The 16,275-nt window shown below is 60.0% G+C and overlaps 2 protein-coding genes across 4 annotated transcripts; both read left to right on the top strand.

The window, feature by feature from the left end:
- The first annotated feature begins 125 nt into the window (after window positions 1–125).
- RPUSD1 (RNA pseudouridine synthase domain containing 1) lies at window positions 126–6,270 on the top strand. 3 transcript variants are annotated; one of them, XM_074841012.1, is made up of 6 exons: window positions 126–489; window positions 901–1,040; window positions 1,145–1,268; window positions 2,087–2,189; window positions 2,278–2,379; window positions 3,412–6,270. In XM_074841012.1, the coding sequence occupies exons 2-6, from the start codon at window positions 955–957 to the stop codon at window positions 3,810–3,812; spliced, it is 816 nt and encodes a 271-aa protein (XP_074697113.1). In that variant the 5' UTR covers window positions 126–489; window positions 901–954; the 3' UTR covers window positions 3,813–6,270. The 3 variants fall into 3 exon arrangements, with proteins under 3 accessions (XP_074697113.1, XP_074697111.1, XP_074697112.1); XM_074841010.1 differs by having other exon boundaries at window positions 849–1,040; XM_074841011.1 differs by having other exon boundaries at window positions 126–572; window positions 849–1,040.
- Window positions 6,271–8,737: 2,467 nt separating this feature from the next.
- Window positions 8,738–16,135, top strand: LOC141930450 (mesothelin-like protein). The gene is made up of 17 exons (XM_074841294.1): window positions 8,738–8,777; window positions 9,240–9,271; window positions 9,723–9,772; window positions 10,235–10,355; window positions 10,459–10,544; window positions 10,957–11,083; window positions 11,157–11,347; window positions 11,448–11,538; window positions 11,641–11,791; window positions 12,347–12,531; window positions 12,716–12,871; window positions 13,052–13,185; window positions 13,435–13,568; window positions 13,724–13,818; window positions 14,048–14,633; window positions 14,952–15,353; window positions 16,009–16,135. Exons 1-17 carry the CDS (start codon window positions 8,738–8,740, stop codon window positions 16,089–16,091), a joined length of 2,664 nt encoding a protein of 887 aa, XP_074697395.1. The 3' UTR covers window positions 16,092–16,135.
- Window positions 16,136–16,275: the final 140 nt, after the last annotated feature.

Raw genomic sequence — 16,275 nt, 5'->3', positions numbered from 1 at the left:
GGCCCGGAAGCGGCGGCGGCGGCGCTGATTGGATGCGACGCGCGGCGGGACGCGGCGGCGGCGGCGCTGATTGGATGCGACGCGCGGCCCGGGCCCGCCGCCGCCGCCGCCTAGTGGAGGCGATGTAGCCGCTCGCCGCCCCGCCCGGCCCGGCCCGGGGACGGCGCTGCAGGGCGGTGCGGGGCGGGGAGGGGGCTTCGTCCCCTCCGCCGCGTCCCCTCCGCCGTGTCCCGTGACCCCTCCGCCGTGCGTGGCGGCAGGAGAGGGGGAAAGGCCGAGCCCCGCCGTCGGGCTGGATCGGCCAAGCCCCGTGCGTCTGCGGGGCCTCCACGCGTGACACAGGGACGGGGACGGAGCCTCCACGCGTGACACCGGGACAGCGGCAGAGCTGTGCGGTGTGACACCGGCACGGCCGCGGGGCTGCGTGGGCACTGGCGCGGCACGGTCGCAGCACCGGTAGCGCTGTGGGACCTGCACAGGGTGACACCGGTAAGGCTGGGGGACCTGTGCGGAGGGACGTCGGTGTCACCCCGGGACCTGTGCGGTGGGACACCGGTACCGCTGCAGCACCGGTACATCCCCAGTCCTACCGGGGGTACCCCACCACCGGGCCCGGCTCCCTGCCCTCTCTCCCTTGGGTCCTCTCGCCCCCCCCGTGGTGCTGTGCCCGTCCCCAGGGTGCTGTGCCCATCCTCGGGGTGCTGTGCCCGTCCCCAGGGTGCTGTGCCCGTCCCCGGGGTGCTGTGCCCATCCTCGGGGTGCTGTGCCCGTCCCCAGGGTGCACAGCCTGCAGCTGGGGGCTCTTCCCGCCCCGCTGACCCCCTGATTCCCCCTGACGCTCCCCGCAGGGCGCTGGCCATGGAGCCGGGCACCATCGACAACCTGTCCATCCTGTACCAGAGCTCCGACTTCATCGTGGTCAACAAGCACTGGGACATCCGCATCGACAGCAAGATGTGGTACGAGACGCTGACCCTGCAGAGCCAGCTCAAGTACCGCTTCCCCGAGCTGGCTGACCCCGACACCTACTACGGCTTCAGGTGAGCGGCCGGGGACCGAAGCGGGCCGTGTCCTGCCCAGGAGGGCCAGGGGGACATGGCCCGAGGGCCCGGGGGTGCTCCTCTGCCTCCCGTCTCCTCCCCAGGTTCTGCCACCAGCTCGACTTCTCCACCAGCGGGGCCCTGTGCGTCGCACTCAACAAAGCGGCAGCGGGAAGCGCCTACAAGTGTTTTAAAGACCGGCTGGTGACCAAAGCTTATCTTGCCCTGGTAAGCCCATGCTGCTTCTGGACTTATCATCTGGTTTTGCTAAATGGCTGTAGGTGAAGTCTTCACTTAGGTGAAGTGACTTGGCCTTTGCTTCTTGTCATCCTGGCGCTGGTGAGGAGTGATAGCCAGCTGAACATGAGCCAGCAGTGTGCCCAGGTGGCCAAGAAGGCCAATGGTATCCTGGCTTGTATCAGCAATAGCGTGGCCAGCAGGGACAGGGAAGGGATCTTACCCCTGGACTCAGCACTGGTGAGGCCGCCCCTCGATGAGTGGGTTCAGTTTTGGGCCCCTCACTCCAAAAAGGCCATTGAATGACTCGAGCGTGTCCAGAGAAGGGCAACGGAGCTGGTGCAGGGTCTGGAGCACAGGTCTGATGGGGAGCGGCTGAGGGAACTGGGGGGGTTTAGTCTGGAGAAGAGGAGGCTGAGGGGAGACCTCATGGCCCTCTACAACTCCCTGAAAGGAGGGTGCAGAGAGGGGGGATGAGTCTCTTGAACCAAGGAACCAGCGCCAGGACAAGAGGGAATGGCCTCAAGCTGCGCCAGGGCAGGGTCAGACTGGCTCTTAGGAAGGATTTCTTTGCAGAAGGGGCTGTTGGGCGTTGGAATGGGCTGCCCAGGGCAGGGGGGGAGTCCCCATCCCTGGAGGGGTTGAAGAGTCGGGTTGAGCCAGAGCTGAGGGATCTGGTGGAGTTGGGAACGGTCAGTGTGAGGTTCATGGTTGGCCTGGAGGAGCTTCAAGGGCTTTTCCAACCGAGATGGTTCTGTGGTTCTGTGAGTGCCAGGGCTGGGTTTGCAAACAGAGTTTCTGCCCTGCAGGTCAGGGGCCACGTCGGGCAGAGCCGGATGACGATCCGCTACGCCATAGGGAAGAACACGACCGAGGGCATGACCCACATGATGTGCATCGACGGGACGGAGGGTGAGTGGCTTCCGTGCCCTGCCTGCGCTGCCCAGACCCCCGGGCCGTGCTGGGGGTGGAGCTGACCCCCCTTCGGATCTTGTTGCAGGCTGTGAAAATCCCAAACCTTGCCAGTCGGAGCTGATCGTGCTCGAGCATGGGTCCTACAGCGGAGACCCCGTAACCAAAGTGCTGCTGCAGCCGCTGACAGGTGGGAGCCGGGGGCCGGGGTGGCGCGGGGGCCGCTGAGGCTGGGCAGGCAGAGGCAGCAGAGGTGCTGCCACGGGAGCTGAGCCTGCAGCCCTGTGTCTCAATTGCAGCATGGTGGTACAGGATTGCCCCGACCCAAATGCAAGGTCCTGCCCATGGATCGGGGCAATACCAAGCACAAATCCAGGCTGAGCAAGGAGTGGATTGAGAACAGTCCCAAGGAGAAGGACTTGGGGGTGTTAGTGGGTGGAAAACTGACTGTGAGCTGTCAATGTGCACTCACAGCCCAGAAAGCCAACCGTGTCCTGGGCTGCATCTGGAGCAGTGTGGGCAGCAGGTCAAGGGAGGGGATTCTCCCCCTCTGCTCCGCTCTCGTGAGACCCCCCTGCAGTGCTGGGTCCAGCTCTGGGGGCACCAACATCAGAAGGACACGGACCTGCTCGAGCAGGGCCAGAGGAGGCCATGAAGATGCTCAAGGGGCTGGAGCACCTCCCCTGTGAGGACAGGCTGAGAGAGTTGGGGGGGTTCAGCTGGAGAAGAGAAGGCTCTGGGGAGACCTTAGAGCAGCCTCCCAGGACTTAAAGGGGCTACAGGAAAGGGGGGAGGGACTCTTGATCAGGGGTGTAGGGATAGGACAGGGGGTACAGTTTTAAACTGGCAGAGGGGAGATTTAGATCAGATCTAAGGAAGAAATTCTTCCCTGTGAGGGTGGTGAGGCCCTGGCACAGGTTGCCCAGAGAAGCTGTGGCTGCCCCCTCCCTGGAAGGGTCCAAGGCCAGGCTGGACGGGGCTTTGGGCAACCTGGGCTAGTGGAAGGTGTCCCTGCCTGTGGCTGGGGGGTGGGACTGGATGAGCTTTAAGGTCCCTTCCAACCCAAACCAGTCTGTGATTCTATGGCAGCACAGTAAAAAACAGCCTCGAAAGGGCTGAGTGGAGCCAAGAGCCAAGGTGCGTTGTTACCTCGCAGCACTGTGCCCTCGGGGAGGGATTCAGGGGTAACCTGTGTCCCCGATCCCTCCCGCTGTCCCCCTAGGGCGGACTCATCAGCTCCGGGTTCACTGCAGCGCCATCGGCCACCCCATCGTGGGGGACTTCACCTATAGCCACAAGAAGGACAACAGTCCCTACAGGATGATGCTCCACGCCTACTACCTGCGCATCCCCACCGGCAAGGAGCTCATCGAGGTCTGCGCGCCCGACCCCTTCGTCACCGCCATGGACTGCAACTGGGTGCCCCACCACGTCACTCACCGGCTGGATGAGACCATCCAAGAGCTGAAGGACCAGATGCTGCAGAAACGGGAGGAGGAGGAGAGCCAGGAAGCCATGGTTGGTGGTGAAGGAGAGGAGGCACTGAGTGAAGCCAAGAGCCCGGAGACGGAGGAGCAGCGAGCCCGGTGCGAGCAGTGGTTGGCCGAGTGGGCTCTGGAGTGAGCACAAACCACGTCTCTGCATTTCCAGCCCGACGCTCCCATTTTTGTCCCAGTGGGTCCCCGCGGAGCCCAGCGCTGACTCCACATCTGCACTTTCCGTATGCCATGGCTTCCCTCACTTCTGGGGCTGGGATTAGGCAGATTTTAGCAGCAATTAGGATGGGTTTATTTTTTAATGTTACACATCATCCATCTGGCCACTGGATGCCCCTTTCCTAATTGTGGGCCTCCGCAGCAGAGTCAGTGTGTCACATACCAGCTTAGAGTGACCCCAAAGCTTTACGTGCCTGTCTCGGGGCTGGGGCGCAGCGCGGACACCGCGTTTGCCGTGAGCATGATGGACGTAGCCACAAACCCTCAGCGCTGGGATGCTAAAATACAGCCCAGCAAAGGGCGGGGAGAGCATCCTGGCTGCAGCTTGGGTGTCCGTGTCCCCCGTTCCCACTCCCTTCGCTCCAGCCTGCTGCGCTCACAGGCACACGTGTTGTGGGGGAGACGGGGGATTGGGGAGGGGGCTGAAGTGCAGCCCGGGGACACTGACAGTCCCCTGCTAGTCCCAGGGCAGCCCCAGGTGTTTTACTCAGTGCAGGAGAGGTCCCTGCCTGCCACCGAGGACGTGCTGCCTGCCCGTCCCTGCCCACGCGCTTTCCTTCCTGCCTCAGCCCACGTGTGGTTTTTTTTAAAGGTTTGGTGAAGGCGAGTGAGTTGATACGAATGGGTTTTAAACTTTTTTCAAATTTCTATGAGAAGAATCTAGTCTTTTAGCAGTTCTGAAATACGGGTGGTCTCGGAAATGAGTGTATTTTTAGTATTTCTGTGGTCAGATAGCAGCCTAAAGCTTTTTTAATAGATCTTATTATTCCTTCTACTAGCATTGCCTTTTCCTAGCACCCACTTTTATCCTGGGTGTGGATGTAACCCCTGCTGAGACAGCTCAGAAGACACAAGCCCCTTTCTGCTTTACCCAGACGAGGGGGAATAAGTATCATGTTTTGGTCCTGTCGCATGGCTCCTTGCTAGCAGGTTGCTGCAGGGGTGTCCGCAGCGGGGGCAGATCCTTCGGGTGGGCAGTTTGGGAGGGCTCTGGAGCACGAGAGTGGCCAAGGAAATGGTTGAAGCTGAGAGGAAGGACTGAGAAGAGTGGGAAGGAGCTCGGCTCTCCTGCTGGTGCTCAGCTTTGCAAGATGCCAAGAGGTTTCTCTGGAAGTGCCCTTGCTTTGCCGGTTGGCGATGTGCTGCTTCACTCTCTCCTTCCCATCCTGCTCATCCTCTGCAGCCCGTGGAGGTTGTTTAGAAAATGAAGAGAGACGGGTGGCTGGCGTGGGCTGGGGAGGGACAGAGGTGGCTGGAGCCCATTGCATACAGATCCCAGGGGTATCCAGCACCGAGCCGCCACATCAGCAGAGTTATTGTCCTCCCACAAGCCCTGTCCCATTTAAAATGCACCTGACAGTGGTTTCACGCAACTAATATTCCTACCCTAAGGGGGAATAAAATGGCACAGCCCTCTCCTTGTGGGTGAACGCACCGGACGGGTCACCGAAACCCCGTGGGGTGTTGCATTGCCCATCCCATGCATCCCCGGGTGCTGGTGGGTGCAAGCTCAGTGTGCTGTGGCACATGGCTGGGGATGAGGTGGCCGTCACCTCACTTTCGTGGCTTGGTGGGAGGTGCTGCCAGCCACTGCAGGGTGGGGACAGGCACCGAGCGGGGACGGTGGGCTCATGAGCTGGTGGCAGAGGGCTCAGGGGGGTTTGGAGGAGCAGGGATCTGTCTCCTTCCTCCCAGGCCCTGTCCCACCTCCCAGGAGTGGCCGGGGAGGGGAGAGGCAGCCACAGGTGGGTCCCGAAGCTGTAAATTAACACCATGAACCTGTTTGCCAAAGAATGAATGTGAGTGACGTGCACAAGAGGTCTGGGAAGGTGACGGGTGAGATTTGCAGCATCAGAGGCAGGACTCAGCCTTCCCCTCCTGCAGGCCCCGCTGTGGGAACGGTCCCTGCTGCGCGACAGGGGACACGTCTGGGATGAGGCTGCCCTTGGCCGTGGGGATGTGGGGACACACCAGTGCCCACGCACAAGGGGACACTGATCAATGCTGGGGGGCTGCCACCCAGCGCTCGCCCCGCATCAACCCCCACCACCCCTCAGCCTTCATTGTGTCGCACTTTTACCCAACACTGTGGGAACCAGAGATCTTCTCCTCACCCTGCAGAGAGGTGTTTTCCAGGTGCCCTTCCCGGCTCCCCTCCACGTCCCCTCCACATCCAGCCCCGCTCCCTCCTCTCTGCCATCGCTACCACGGGGCCATTTGCTGCATTGTCTGTGAACCCACTCGTGCATTCGGACCGGGGTGGGTTTGCGATGGGTTATGTGTCTCGTGACGTTCTGTACAGCTTGTGATAACCCTTATTTCTTGTTGGACATTACCGTAGTAAACCATTACCTGTGTAGCCTGCAGTTCACCCTCTGGTCTCTCAATCCACACCGGTGCTGCAGCGGGGCCGGTGCTGGAGGCTTCCAGGAATGAGCCCAGACCGGCGCAGCAGGACCAGCCCCAGAGCTCCAACCTGGCCAACCTGTTGTGTGAGCACCAGCTCTCACCCTCGCCCTGCCGAAAGTCCCCTGGCCAAAACCACCCGGGTTATCTACCCGAAAGCCCTCCCAGATTTAGTAACTCTGACACAGATGACCAGGGATGCCCGAGGTGGCTGGGGCAGATGCCATGGCCCCGGCCCTTCCCCTGCCTGTCCCTGCCTGCTGCCCACCCCAGCAGCTGGGATTGTCCTGAACCAAAGAGCAGAGGCAGAAAAAAACCCTAATTTTGAAAGATGACAGCTTTCCCTGGCAAGGAGGTGGGGGAGCAGCCCCAGGGCTGCCGGTGTTTAGGGGGTGCATAGGGAAAGCTGCCGCCACACACGATTTCTATATAACTCCTGTACATCAACGGTCATTCTTCGGGTTGGAGCAGCTGGAAAAGTGAGCGAAGACCCAAGGGAATTATTTGCAGCCTTCGGGTTGTGAGATTTTTAAAGATTATAAACCTGGAAAGGGCAGAGATCAGTTGGTTAAGAGGAGGGAGCGTTTCCAGCCCGCCCAGCGCAGGGAGTTGGAGCCCACCGACCCGCCGAGGCCCCCGTGGGAAGGGGCGTGGGGAGAGGCTGCCTGGCCCATTCGGGTTTGGGGTGGATGCTCCTGTGCCAGCTCCTCCTGGGGTTGTTTCGGGGCCAGTTTGAAGCTCTGCGGGGACACGGTGGACGCAGTGACCCGCAAAGGGGCCCCGACATGGCCCTGCCCACCCGCTCCAGCCACCTCTGGCCAGCGAGCCCGCGGCAGGGGCCGTGTCCCACCAGCAACCTCATAACAAACAAGTTTCTGTAATTTTACCGCTCCAACAAGAGCTATTTTTACAGTAAATCCTTCCAAAATAGAAACCAGAAACACCCGCGGGCATTGCCCAAGCCTTGGTGCTGCAGGACCGGTTGCTCGGTGGCGGACAGGGACACGTTCCCGGAGCACCGGGGGATGGCAAACCCCGCTCAGCACTGCGCCGGCGGCTCCGGGGACCCTTTGTAAAGGTTCGATGCCCCCAAATCCGGCCGAGCGGGTGGTGCAGCCGGCCCAGGCGACTGCTCTCGCCCTTCCCTTTTCCCAGGATAAATGCTCACGTAACATTTGCTGCTGCACAGCATCAGGTTCCTCCGGGCTTTCATCCCACAGCCTTGCAAAGGCTTTGCTTCCTTTCTTTTTGGGTCTCCTTCTTCACAGCATGTTCTGGATGGTGTTTCAGAGCAGGATCAGAAATTCCAGGGAGAAAGCTGTAAAAAAAGGAATGGGATTGTCTGTGGTCAAGACAAAAGGATGGGCATGAGGGAAGCACCTCCCGGAGGGGTGCTGAGCCCATCTCTGAGGACTCGTCTCTTCCGCACCACAGTTGCCTGATAAAATATACCCCTGAAGTGCTCAAAGGTTTTTCACTAACTGGGAGGACCTTTGTCTCCACCAAGAGCACAGAAATTACCAAACCAGAGGATTTAACTCACTTGCCCCAAAGTTCAAAGTGACCCTTTACAAAGGAGAAAAAAAAAAAAAAAACAAACCCAAAACCGAGAGAGAAAGCAGCTTTACAAAACACTGTTGGGAAACTGCCCCGTCACACCCCGTTTTCAGAGCAACATCCCCACCCCGCAGCAGATAAGTGCCAAGTCGTCCCCGGCGCTGCCCATCCCTGGCCAGAGCGGGTGGGTGAGCACCTTCCCCGGCCGAGCGGCGCCAAATCTTCATCGTTGAGCCAAATCCCCCGGACGGAGAGCGACTCGGCAAGGCCACCGGTGGGATTTAGGGAACATCAGGAGACTTAGCGGAAAAATGATTCGCATCTAGTTCCAAGATTGCTCTGGGCGGCGCTGAGCAGCCCATCGATGGCATTTCTAGAGTGGGGATTTATTTTCTACGGGGGGTTTCTAGCTGAGGGGTGTGGAGTTGGGTACAGGGGGAGGGTAACACCTGCGCATTCTCCTCCACTGGGTTGCTCCCAGTCTGTGCTGGTGTGGTCCTGTATGGAGCTGGGGGATGGAGAGGGACCCTGTTTCTTCAGGGCACAGGTGGGAGCAGGGCTCTGGGTGTCAGAGAGGACAATTTATTGTAGAGTTTCTTTTAATAATGGATGGAGAATGATATTCTGCTTTCTGTTAGATGGGATTTTAAATCTCTCCCTCGGTTGCGGGGGGTTTGTGCGGACTCTCACAGAGCACGGGCTGGGCGCTCTGAGCACCGAACTCCCACAGCTCCAGCTTCAGCATCGGACAAGGGACTCTGCCACAGGACCCCCCGGCCCCTTCCCCAGCCCAGCCAGCAGCCAGCCCCATCCCAGAGAGTGGGACACGGCTCCCATCCGCGCCCAGGACGAAGCCCCGGCACAGGCAGCATGGTGCAGGCAGCCCCAGCAGCCATCGCTCTCTGTCTCCGTGAGTTCCATCTTGTCTCCCTAAAGCTGACCCTGCCCCAGGAACCCCTTCCCCGCCCTCCCGGCACTAGGGATGCTCCAGCCTGTGCTGCTTTTTATTCCCTGCTCGGCTTTAGCACTCCCTGCGCTCTGCCTCGTGCTCCCGTCAGCATCCGCAGGCAGTGGGAGTTTTTCCCCACTGCAGCCAGCACCGCGTTAGAAATCTGCGCAGACAGATTTCCAGGGGCAGATTTATCATTTTTTGTCTCCTAAACCCACCCTGAGGCACCCCCCAGGTTGCCCGTGCTGGCTGCAGGGTGTTACGGGGGCTGCTCTCTGCGTAGCGTTCGGCAGCATTTCCTAAACATTATTAAATTGGCAAAGAAAAGGCCCTTCCCAGACTTTAAACCTGGAGCTGCTTTACAACAGCCCCCGACCGCCGGTACATACGGATGATTTATAACCCACTCCCGCTTCGTTGCAGGTTTCTCCGTGGACCTCGCGAAAGCCGCAGCGGTGAGTCACCACCAGCTGCTCCCGTGGCCCCGAATACTCCGGGGCTTTGCCGAAACCTCGCAGCCGGTGCCGGGAGCAGCAGAGCTGCCGCGGTTCCCCCAGTCCTCAGCTCCAGGGAGGCAAAGCCATCACCTCCCTACTGGCCCCCTGTGCAGCCCTGGCCCATCCTGCTGCCTGGCAGCCTCCCTGCCCTGCTCCCAAATCAAGGGCTGAGACCCTAAACCTGACAAACATCCCCCCCCCCAGCTCAGGGGAAGCAGGGACAGACCCGCTGTTGAAGGGTCCCAACTCCTGACAGTGGCTGTGGTGGCTTTTGTCCCCACGCGTAACCCAGGGCAGCCTCGGGGCTGCTGCAGTTCTCAGCTGCCTGCAGTCAGATCCTGGTCCCTGGGTTTCAAAACCTTCTTCCCATCCCTTGCTGGGGCTGAGCATCCCTCATCCTCCTCTCCAGGCTGCTCTGCTCATTGGAGCCGTCCTGTCTGCCACTGAGCAACACACTGAGTAAGTACCGGCTCCTGATGGGCTCTGTGACGAGCTGGGGGGGGTCTCAGAGGGGTGCAAACAGTGGGGATGGTGCTGGTGTGGGTGGATTTCTCCCCACATCCCTGTCACAGCTGCTGTGACAGGTCACGGGGGCTGGAGAGGATTTACAGCCTTGTGCAGCTGGTTCTGGTGCTGGCACCCAGGCTGGGAGTCCAGTTGCATCGGCTTTTGTTGTAGCACAAACACACCAGGAATTTCCTTTCTAAAGGGGCTGACGCAGATGCAACGGGAGCCTCCCCTGAGCCAAAATCCAGGCTCTGCTGGTTTCTCCCTCCCCCAAAGCCCGGGGTATGGTGGGCACCTCCGCCACCAGCCCGGCTGTGGGAATTTCCCAAGGGAATAAGGGGGGGGTTCATCCTCCCCGGGGTGCTGGGGAGCTGAAGCGGGTGGTGAAACACAGCCGTGCCTCCCCCACCGCAGCCTCTCAGCCTCCATCCTGCAAGGTTTCCAGTGCATCCCAGCCAGTGACCTGCCCGCTGCTGCTGTCCTCGAGTTTGCCCAGGGATTGCAAAACAAAACAGAGGAGCTGAGCAGTGCCCAGGTGAGCAGGGACAGGAGCAGGGGGATGCAAACCTCGCGGGGCACAGGGAGCCGGGGGGTGCTGGGGCGAAGGGGATCTGACTGCTTGGCCTCTCTCTGCCCAGCTCTCCTGCCTGGCCAGGCTGCTCGCTGCCAAGAACCTGACTGCTGATTTTGGCAGGTACCCGCCAGACCTGCTGCTCTTCTTTGAGTGAGTATCGAGGGCGGCACAGGGCTGTGGTTTTGGTGCTGAATGACACCATCCAGTGCTCAGCAGCATGGCCCTGGTGCTCCCCGGGGCACGCAGGAGCTCTGTGTGGGAGAAGAGTATTACCAAAATGACACTTGCATACCCGCACGGGGCATTTCCAGCCCTGCAGACTCCTCAGTCCTCTCCTCACCGAGGCTGAGGCCAGGGCATGGGGTGCATGGGGGACATGGGGTGCTGCGCCCTAGACATCCTCCCCAGAGTAAGAGGAGCCCCCCCAGCCCTGTGCAACTCAGCAGCTCATTGCTCAGAAGAGAGAAACAATTTAAAACTACTTTCCCCATGACCACAAAAACCAACATTAAAGATCTCCTACGTGGATACGAGGAGCCCTTCACCCTGTTCCTCCCCGCAGCTCGACTGAGGTGCACAGTGAGACCTGTGGAGCTTTTTACGCCCGGGCTTCCCGCGGGAACCTCGACCTGCTGCCCAGGGGCTCAGCCCGCAGGACAGGGCTGCTGCGTGGGGCACTGGCCTGCCTGGTGAGTGGGGGCCAAGCTGGGGGTGGCTCTGGTCCCCCACACCCCTGTACGAGGGCTGGTTTGTCTCTGCCAGGGGGTGAGGAGCAGCCGCCTGAGCCCGGAGCAGCTCGGCAGCCTCGGGGCGCTGGTATGTGACATGGAGCCAGAGACCATCACGGCCTCAGACCCTGGTGTCCTGGAGAACCTGAAGCTCTGCCCAGAGCTGACGGGGACCCAGCGGGACGCTCTCAACGCCGTGCTCCTTGGCGGGGGCACAGTGTATGGGTAAGGAGCCTTCATCTGCTCTTAGGGGGGTGGGCGATGAGCAGGAGGGATGGTGTAGCCCATGAGGATGCTGAGCTGGTCCCTCTCCTGATGGCCACAGGGATCCTTCAAGCTGGGATTTACAGACTCTGCAAAATCTGGGGCCACTGGTGCTGGCTTTGAACAAGACCACGCTGAGCTTGGTGGCTGAGGTAAGCCCCCTACTCCAGACCTTGGGGCGAGCTGCCCCTCAGCCAGCCCAGCCCTGAGGCTGTGGGACCCAGCACCCTCTTGACCCCCCCATCCCTGGGCAGGCAGCGCGGGAGGCTTTCGGCAGGAGCATCGTGGCCACGTACGGCAGCCAGGGACGTTCCCAGCGGGAGAAGGCCCTGACCCTCCTCCGGGCCTTTGCAGCTGCATCAGCTTCATCTCAGCCCAGGCAGAAGCGGAACGCAGACGCAGACGGTGAGAGTTCCCCTTCACCACCAGTTCAGGGGAGAAAAACACCCCCAGGCTGATCAGCATCTGGGTGCCCCTGGGGAGAGGGACAGGAGCAGGCAGAAAGCTGTGGGATTCCCATAAACCAGGGACACGGAGGAAATGTCCTTACAGCATACTGGGGTGTCTGCTTTTAACTGGGAGCAGGAATATGGCAGCTGGGAAGGAGCCGGGTGGGGAGAAATCTCCTGGGCAGGGGAAGAGGCTGCAAGAGCAGAGGATACTCATGGGGATGACAAGGGGAAGAGTTGACCTTACTGGAGCATTTTTAATTGCCTGACAAAGCGTGCATGGCCTGAAGAAACAGCACCAGGTTCTTCAGGAATAACTTGAAGGGATGAACATGAATAAGGCAGCTGCAGGGGCTGGGGAGCCAGGGGGTGGGAGGGTGGTTCGCAGTCCTGCTTGAGCTGCGTTATTGTGATTCCCTGTTTGTTCACTGGGGCTCTTCTGAGGGGCTCCGGCAGGACCAGGGCCAGGCAGGAAGGGAGGAAAGGCCTGACATGCCCTCCCTGCCCACAGGCTGCCTGTCCACACCCTTGACAGCCAGCACCGACTTCGACTCCTTCTTATTCATCGACTACACCACCAGCGAGCAGTTCGACCTGTGCCTGAGCAATGAGTTTTTAAAAGCAAACCTGGGGCCTCTGCTGCAAGAGCCGCTCCCCGTGGAATACCAACTGGTCGTGAAAAAAAAACTGGAGCAGGTGATGGGTGACACAGGGCAGGAGCCCCCACGCAGCCCCCCGCCCCTTTTATTGTGGGCACGCTCCAGGATGGGCAGCGCCGGCTGCGGGGATGATGGCACCAGAATGGGCCCTTTGTGCCTGTTTCTGCCTTCTTTTCCCTTCCTTGACCCTCTTTTTCTGCCCCACTGGCCTGGCGCTACAGATTTACACATCGGTGATCCCAGAGAAGCAGCTGAAGGTGTTGGGGCCGCTGTCCCGGCAGTACACGGCGGCAGAGATCAGCCGGTGGATGGTGACGTCCAGCGACACGCTCTCAGCCCTGCTCGACCCCTCGGATGGCGCGTGGGAGCCTCCCCAGGTAAACCCACGGGGGACAGGCATTGCTCAACCCAAAGCTGGGCTGCTCGGTGCCCAAGGCCAGCTCCGGGGCAAAGACTGTGCCCGAGGGCAGCATGGTGGCTTTGCAACTCACACACTTTTCCACCCGGAGCATCTTCCTCCCCTGCCTGCGTGCAACCATGGGAATTGTGTTTCCCAGGTCCAGCAGCTGGTCAGCAGGTACCTGGCCCTGGGGGGCACCTTGACCGGGTCCTTGCTTCAGAAAATCGGTGGCAGGGACCTGTGTGATCTGCAAGAGGAGCAGATTGATGAAATCTCTCCAGAAGAAATCAGGTAAGGTGCTTTTTAGGGATGTTTTTCAGCCCTGTGAGGCCCCTGGGAACACAGGGGAAGACTCCCACCTCCATTTGGGCTCTGCCCGCTCCATGGTGGGGTGGCCGCATCCTGCTCCCAGCTCCTGCCCGAGCCACCCACACCACAGGCAGGGACAGACCACTCACCTCCCCCTGCCCACAAAAAGGCTTTGGTTGGTGTTTGGGGTGGTGCCCCCTGGCTCTAACCTGAGACCCTCCCTCTCCCCAGGGTTGCTGGACAATTAAATATTTCTTCTTGCTCTCAAACCAAGAAGGACCAACTCTACAGAAAAGCCTGGGAGGCCTTTGCTGGCCAGGCTGGCACCACCAGAGTGTATTATTGTCAGATTCAGCCGTACCTGGGTAGGTGTTTCCACCTTTGCCCTCCTTCCCACACCAACAGAGGTTGGATACCTCTTCCTTGGCTGGGGAACACACCAGAGACACCTCTATCAGCCTCCAGATCCCCCAAAAAGGGGTGGGAGTGTTTGCACGTTGCCCCATATGTTTTCTTTAAGGTGGAGCTCCAGCAAAGGACCTGAAGGATTTGGCTAAAGCTGGCATTAACATGGACATGGACACCTTTCTTGCCCTAAATCCTGAGGAACTGCAGGTATGTCCCTGGTACCACTGCTCTTTTCCCCGCTGAAGGGCAGGGCTAGTCGAGGGCTGAGCAGTGGGGTTTGAGGCCAGAGCCCCATCAGATCACCAAGTCTCTATTTTTTTACCATTTTAAGTTTTCTTTTGGAAGTTATTACTTGCTGTGCCGTGCCGTTACAAAAGCGCTTTGTGGTGGTGCCGGCTGTGAGGACGAACGAGATGATGTTGTACGTGTATTGCAGAAACTCAGTGTCACGGATGTGAAAAACCTGCTTGGGGAAAACCTCCCTTACCTGAAGGCAGCTGAAAACGAGACGGTGGTGATGCGCTGGGTGAAGCGACAGTCCCAGCGGGAACTGGACTGTGAACTGGGAATTGGCTTGCAAGGGGGGATGGAGGAGCCTGGGACAACCCCCCAGCCTCCCCCCTCAACCTCGGCCAGTGTCACCCCCACACCCACCACCCTCCCCACCCCTATTGCCAGTAGCAGCCACCCTACAGCTAAATCAAGCACTGGCCCCCCCCAGACCTCCACCCCAAGCGCTACCAGCTCGACCCCCCCTGACACCACTCCCCCACGCTCTTACACCCCCAGTGCTGCGGTGAGTCCCGCTGCCACCTCCACTGCCCAGCCTGCTCCGACCACCGGCCCCTGCTCCATTCAGTGTGTCACCCCCAATAAGGCCCCCCCGCCCGGTGCCACCCTCCTCACCACCCTCCTCTCTGCTGTCAATGCCAGCGTGGCCTCCCCCAGCTCCGTCCCTGCCCCAGCTCTCACACGGGGAGCCACCACCACCAGCGTTGTCACTAACCCAGCTGTTAACACCAGCACCTCGCTGGTGTCCACGAACCCCCCAGCACCCGGGGGTACCACCAACTCCGCTTCTGCCACCCAGAACACCCCCCCACTGAGCACCCCCAACACTCCCAGCGCCCTTGGCCCTAACTCCACCTCTGCACCTGCCACCACAGAAATGAACCTCCCTCCCCACAAGCCCACCCCGACTCCCAACTCCACCATCTCCATCCAAGCGGGTGTTGCCTCCCCGACGGTCAAGACTACAACATTGGCTTGCAAGACTGACACCCCCCCAGCATCTCCTGGCCCCTCTTCCACCACCACCACCAGCATTGTCACTAACCCAGCTGTTAACACCAGCGCTCCGCTGGTGTCTACGAACCCCCCAGCACCCGGGGGTACCACCAACCCCGCTCCTGCCACCCAGAACACCCCCGCATCAAGCACCCCCAATGCTCCCAGCGCCCTTGGCCCTAACTCCACCTCTGCACCCGCCACCACAGAAATGAACCTCCATCCCCACAAGCCCACCCCGAGTCCCAACTCCACCATCTCCACCCAAGCGGGTGTTGTCTCCCCAACGGTCAAGACTACAACATTGGCTTGCAAGACCGACACCCCCCCAGCATCTCCCGGCCCCTCTTCCACCACCACCACCAGCAGTGAGACCACTAAAGAAACACCCACCGGCGTGCCAGCGTCACCGAGACCAACAGGTGGTGGATATATCAACCTGCAACCCGAACCTGGTAAGGTGTGAATGTTCGGAGTCAGGAAAGGCTCAGGGAGCAATGGCAAGGCTGAAGGCTTCACTGATAGCTGATCCACTTCTTTCCTGGCCACGTTCAGTACTGGAAGAGCCCAAGTAGTTGCTGGTTGGACAGGCAGGGATGTGTCCCTACAGGGCGTTAGAGCCCCTGGGCCTCGTGCGCTCTCAAGTTTGGCAACGTGCAGCTCAAGGTGTCTCGTTACCTCCTGAGCACATGGCACCCCCCAGCCACTCTGCAGAAAGCCCAGTAATTCTGTTAATGCCAACACACGGTGTTATTTTTCACAAGACAAGGACACAGCCTTCTATTTTAGGTGCATGCAGCATTTCTGACTAGGCATCGCTGTAAAAGCACTAAAACCCGAAGCCTTTTAACCTGACAGAGCTACATCCGTTCCTTTAACACCTCAGATTTACTCCTGCTTTACGCTGGTGAAAGTAAGACTCAGTCCTGCTGACTCCTCCCGGCCAGTTTGTAACTGAGGTGCAGGTACGGGCGATGTCCGGAGAAGCAGAGAGCACCGTCCCGACACGTGCGATCCTCTGGCGTGCCCGAGCCCCGGCGCGGCCCCGCTGCCCTCACAGCTCACGCGTGCTGTTGGGCTGGATAACCCAATTCTGTCTCCTCCACCCAGGATCGGGATCCAGGCTCTGCTCCCACCTCGTGCCCATCCTGACCGCGGCCGTGGGAAGCTTGCTGCTGCGGGCGCTCCTCTGACACCACCACCTCCAGCGCCGTACTCACCGGATCCCTCCTTTAATTTTCACCATCCTGCAAAATAACGGTGCTGGCAGATTCCCTGCTGAAAAGCAGAAACCCAGGAAAGGAGTAGAGTTTGTCCATTTGCTACCAGCACAGAATTTCCTTCGTATTTTTGAGTATTTTTGAGGCTGGGCAGTGA

This window comes from Strix aluco, chromosome 15 (genome assembly GCF_031877795.1).
Source record: "Strix aluco isolate bStrAlu1 chromosome 15, bStrAlu1.hap1, whole genome shotgun sequence".
Lineage (NCBI taxonomy): Eukaryota > Metazoa > Chordata > Aves > Strigiformes > Strigidae > Strix > Strix aluco.
This window is presented reverse-complemented; position numbering and strand designations above follow the sequence as displayed.